This window comes from Sinocyclocheilus rhinocerous, unplaced genomic scaffold (assembly GCF_001515625.1).
Source record: "Sinocyclocheilus rhinocerous isolate Xijiao unplaced genomic scaffold, SAMN03320098_v1.1 scaffold558, whole genome shotgun sequence".
In the NCBI taxonomy this organism is placed as follows: Eukaryota; Metazoa; Chordata; class Actinopteri; order Cypriniformes; family Cyprinidae; genus Sinocyclocheilus; species Sinocyclocheilus rhinocerous.
The window spans coordinates 1-4,971 of NW_015634502.1; the positions used below are offsets into that span (position 1 = coordinate 1).

General features: G+C 35.1%; 1 protein-coding gene across 1 annotated transcript in view; it reads right to left on the bottom strand.

Annotated features, from left to right (window-relative positions):
* Positions 1-695: 695 nt before the first annotated feature.
* The window catches only part of LOC107745810 (copine-5-like), a gene marked incomplete at its 3' end in the record, with an annotated part of 36,790 nt that continues 32,514 nt past the window's right edge, over positions 696-4,971 (bottom strand). The window contains exon 9 of the mRNA XM_016559818.1: positions 696-759. Coding sequence (XP_016415304.1) covers positions 696-759 — 64 coding nt within the window. The remainder of the gene's footprint in view (positions 760-4,971) is intronic.

The following is a 4,971-nucleotide window of genomic DNA, read 5'->3' on the forward strand; positions in this document are numbered from 1 at the left end:
GGGGCATAATAGTAGTGTCCGTATATGATAGAAATCCCTACACCAATTTCATAATCCTTTGGTTTAATAAGAGCTGGTCTTAAAATACTAGCTGAAATTATTCAGAAGAACAAGGGAAACAAACAAAGCCTTCACTGTGTATTAGATCAAAAGCTCTTACAGTACCCAATGGGGAATGCTGCAGTGATCTTCACTACTGAATGCTCAGTAACTTTTCAACTGCTGCTCCATCAAGCCTATGTTCTGGTATTTATTTAGTTAATCAGAATGTAAATGGCCAGTGTAAAAGAGGGTTAATAATGCATGTTAGAAGTATTAAATAATGATGCAAACATGTGACTAAACATACCATGACTTCTGTTATTCCATTATTTAAGCTTTTATAACATTTAGTCAGTAAAATGGAAATAAAAGTATTTAAAGATGGCTTTGGTGTTCAAATGGTTTTTGAAGTTGTTTCCCTTTTGTCTGTAGAGATAACTTATATTTCAGACATAGGCACATTCCGGTTCATTTTTTCTGGAATAATGTATTTGGCTGCCAGGCAGTGAATGGTCTGATTTCAAGAGTATAACAGTCAGCTTTCTTATCAAAGTGAATCATTTCAGAAAAGGTTTTCACTACTGAATAGTTGCAAGCATTTCAAAGAGAAAAGGGGTTGAGAAAACAATTATAAAGTAAAACTGCTGACTTACCCGACAGTTTCCAAGTTCCTCTGCAGTGAGAATAATTGTACCACAATTCTTCCCAGGGATGCCACTGAAAAAATAACACATACAGTGTTATCAGTGTTACAGTTCAGATCATTGTTACATTTGCATATCTCCTTCATGTTATGTATTACTATAAAAACTATGTGAAATTGCTGTAAAATATGTGCATACTGTGAAAGGATGTAACTTCCTTTTAAATTAATTACTTTAAACCACAGTATAACAATGTCCCATGACAGTACACACATACAGTATATTACAGTTCAAAAGTTTGGGGTACATAAGATTGTTTTTATGTTTTTGAGAGAAACATTTAAATAGCTTTGAGTTCAAAGGGCTAGCGGAAAACACATTCACAATCTAAAGTTGAGACAATTAAAAGCAGGCCATGCAGTCCCACTCGAGTCACTGAAAGGATGTAAAATGAGCTTTTGGCTTCAGAGCAAGTAAGGGAACAATTTACCCTCTGCCTTAATAGGAGACACTTCTGTAAAAAATTACACTTGGTGAATAATTCAGATACACAATGGATTTCATGCCAGTTTCCCCATTAACCTTCTGAAGGTGCAGGATCACCATAGTTGTTTTAAATTGCCTCAGTCTCACCTCCACAATGTACAATAGGTTAGAAAGGTCAGTGTTTGCTGCTGTTCATGTTTTTCCCTCAGGTATTAGAGAGGACTTGTTAGATGAAACCTATTGTTTTAGAAACTACTTCTTTACTAAGGGGAGAAAAAAAAACTTTGTTTTGTTCTTATGAGTTCTCCAGTGACTTCTCTAGTGTCTGAACAAATTACTCTTGAATCATTGACAGAGTGGCAAGATGTTGAGCCAAATAAATTCTTTGATCCAATTCTTGAACATGAACCAAGTAAACAGGGTTAACTGATGGAGTTCAACTCATTTTCTAGGGTCATACACCCTGATTAGTGCCCTCAGAGACAGGCTTCCAAAACACCAAAAAGATGAAAGCTAACAACTGACAGCAATATGTTGCACTGTAATTGCAAATACATGAACAAACTGACAACTGTTACACAAGTGGAGCTGTCTTTTATCACCATATTCTTTCACAGGTTGTTGTATATACAGTCGATCATTGCGACAGGAGAATAAAAATGATGAAACTGTTTGAAATGAGGCAGTGTTTCCTATTACAAACCCCAGTGGTGTGGCCATTTGTTTATTTGGAAAGTGGCTTTTAACACTGTGTTAGCTGTGCTCTGCAGAAGAGCAAAATCAATGGTGCTCATGCCTCTCCCTGCTGCATTCCCAATTGATTAGCATCTGATCAAACACCTGAACCCCTTGGTGCCTTCAGCTGACATTGAACGCAGCACGCTGTTATTCTTATTAATGCAAACTCACCAGAGTTTAATTTTCCCTATATCTAGCTTAAACTGAAAAAGCTATACATTTTTTTTTTTTACTGCATACAGTAGTGCCATTGAAGCAATATCATGACCTGGAACAAAGCCAAAAACGAATTAAGGTTCACGTTGGCAGAAATATATATATATTTGGTTTTCAAACAAAATCCACGAAAGGGTTGAAATATATAAGATAATATGTATTGAACATGAGAAAGAATGTAGAATGACAGAAAACAGAGAAAGGCAGATTAAATTATTCATGTGTCTCTGAGTATGTGAGTGTGTATGTAACTAGAGTACCTAGAGTACGTAGTCAAGCTGCATTACATAAAGCTCCAGAACTCCACAAGGGGTTGGAATGAGATTATAACTTAAATCCAATTGCTTTTCGTACTTAGATAGGCATCCATAATCCTTAAATACACCCGGATTTGAATTAAGATTGGTGCACCATTCTCCATCACGTGTAGATTTTAATTTCATGTGAAACTAAGACAAACAGAGCGGACAGTGAAATATGATGGATCGCTGATTCACTGCGCTGAGCGAGTCGTAGTCAAGCTGCATTACATAAAGCTCCAGAACTCCACAAGGGGTTGGAATGAGATTATAACTTAAATCCAATTGCTTTTCGTACTTAGATAGGCATCCATAATCCTTAAATACACCCGGATTTGAATTAAGATTGGTGCACCATTCTCCATCACGTGTAGATTTTAGTGTTTCAATGGCCTAAACACAGCAAAAGAGAATATTCTAGCAGTCAGAGAAACACCTGCAAAATGGCTTCAACCAAACCAGAAAATCGAAGCTCCGCATATGTTTAGCACATGGCTGTATAATCCATAATTAATATGAAACCTCCAGGCTAACTGACCATTTCTTTACCATAATGAAGACTCATTTTCAGCATCCAGAGCTACTTAAGGCACATCGCAGTTGAACAAGCTTCAAATAAATTATAATTGTTTATTGTGCGAGAATGCATGCATGTCCACAATTAAATGTTATTCATAAAACAAATCTTGTATGTGGCAATCAATTCAACATAAAGATGGAGCACAGGGTCTACCTCTGCTAAACGTAACCCATTCATCTAGCAGGAGAGAAAAGGATGTTTGTCACAGACCTGAAATTGTGCTTACTCTGGGTATCTGGCTATCCTTGAATGAGATATTCTTCAGTGAGTCATTTGCGAGTCGTAGATGATGCATTTTCTTCTTTCTACCATTGCTACCTGACCGTGCATAGTGATTGATAGCATTCACATCCATAATTCTATTTGCTTCTGTCCTTATGGCTATGCTGCCATAATAATAATGCCGTCTATAGTGGAGTCTGTTTAACAATATGGCACCGTGAAGCATGTCAGAGTAGTCAGAGGAGGAAAGTCAGTCCTTCTAAAGTTCACTGAGATGGCAGTGTGCTTTTGTGCCCTCCTGAGACATTTGTTGTGCCCTTGTGTTGACCACTAAGGGAACAAATCAACTACCGTCAAAATGACAACAGGAGGAATGTCCATGAAGTAAAATTTGCTTACGGCACTGGAAGTATTTTACATGGCCTATCTGCAGTTTAAAACCTCAGCCGAGCACTCAATGTGTACAATATTACAACAACTGCCTTTCATAAACAACCCTAGCCTAGAGTGCTGCACTAGATGGAATGGAAAATGCATTTCCTGTCCTGAGCTCTCTGAATGTGACAGAATGGCTTAAAATTTCATTTTGTGATGGGGACCTATAAAAAATGCACTGAAAAAGCCCCATCCTTCAGTGTGAATGTTTGTGTATTTGCATAATATGGAGTGGCTTAGACCATCACGGATTCCTGTGCCTTTCATAAACAACCCTAGCCTGGAGTGCTGCACGGAATGGAAAATGCATTTCCTGTCCTGAGCTCTCTGAATGTGACAGAATGGCTTAAAATTTCATTTTGTGATGGGGACCTATAAAAAATGCACTGAAAAAGCCCCATCCTTCAGTGTGAATGTTTGTGTATTTGCATAATATGGAGTGGCTTAGACCATCACGGATTCCTGTGCTGAATGTGTAAACTCCAATTTAATTTATCTAAGGTGATGGATTAACACTAGATTTCACATTCAATATGACTACTTAGATGGGACATGTATTTAAATATTCTCCCATATATGATTCCTCCCGTTAGCTCAAATAGCAACGCCAAGGTCATAGGTCCGACTGCAGTGAAAGTAAGAACTGAGAAAATGTGTACCTTGAAAAAAATGTCTGTTGATTTGGATAAAAGCGTCTACTAAATTAATAAATGTAAGTGAAAATTTCTACTACTTCAAATACTGTGGCTCTGACATGCATTATGACTGCTTTATGATTTGTGATTTTAAAAGCAATAAATAAAAAAAGTATATGTAAACAACATATTTAAATAAAAAAAATATTTACTTGAACAAAGCTAAAGTTTATTATTTATTAATATTTAATATGTATTATTTATTAATATTTAATAATAAAAAGTCAGTAATACTGTAAAATATTATTGATTTAAAGCAACTGTTTTATATTGGAATATATTTTAAATTTTAATTTATTCCTTTCAACTTATGAGCACAACTGTATATATATTAGTGCAGTCTAACGATTAATTGTGATTAATTGCATCCAAAATAAAAGTTTTTGTTTACATTATATATGTGTGTACTGTGTATATTTATTATGTATATATAAATACAAAAACATACATGTATATATTTTTTTTAAATATTTACATGTATATATATATATATTCATATATAATTTATATTATACATAAATATTAATATTTTATATATAAACAAAACATATTTTTCTTAAATACATGCATGTGTGTGTATTTATATATGCATAATAAATATACACAGTACACAC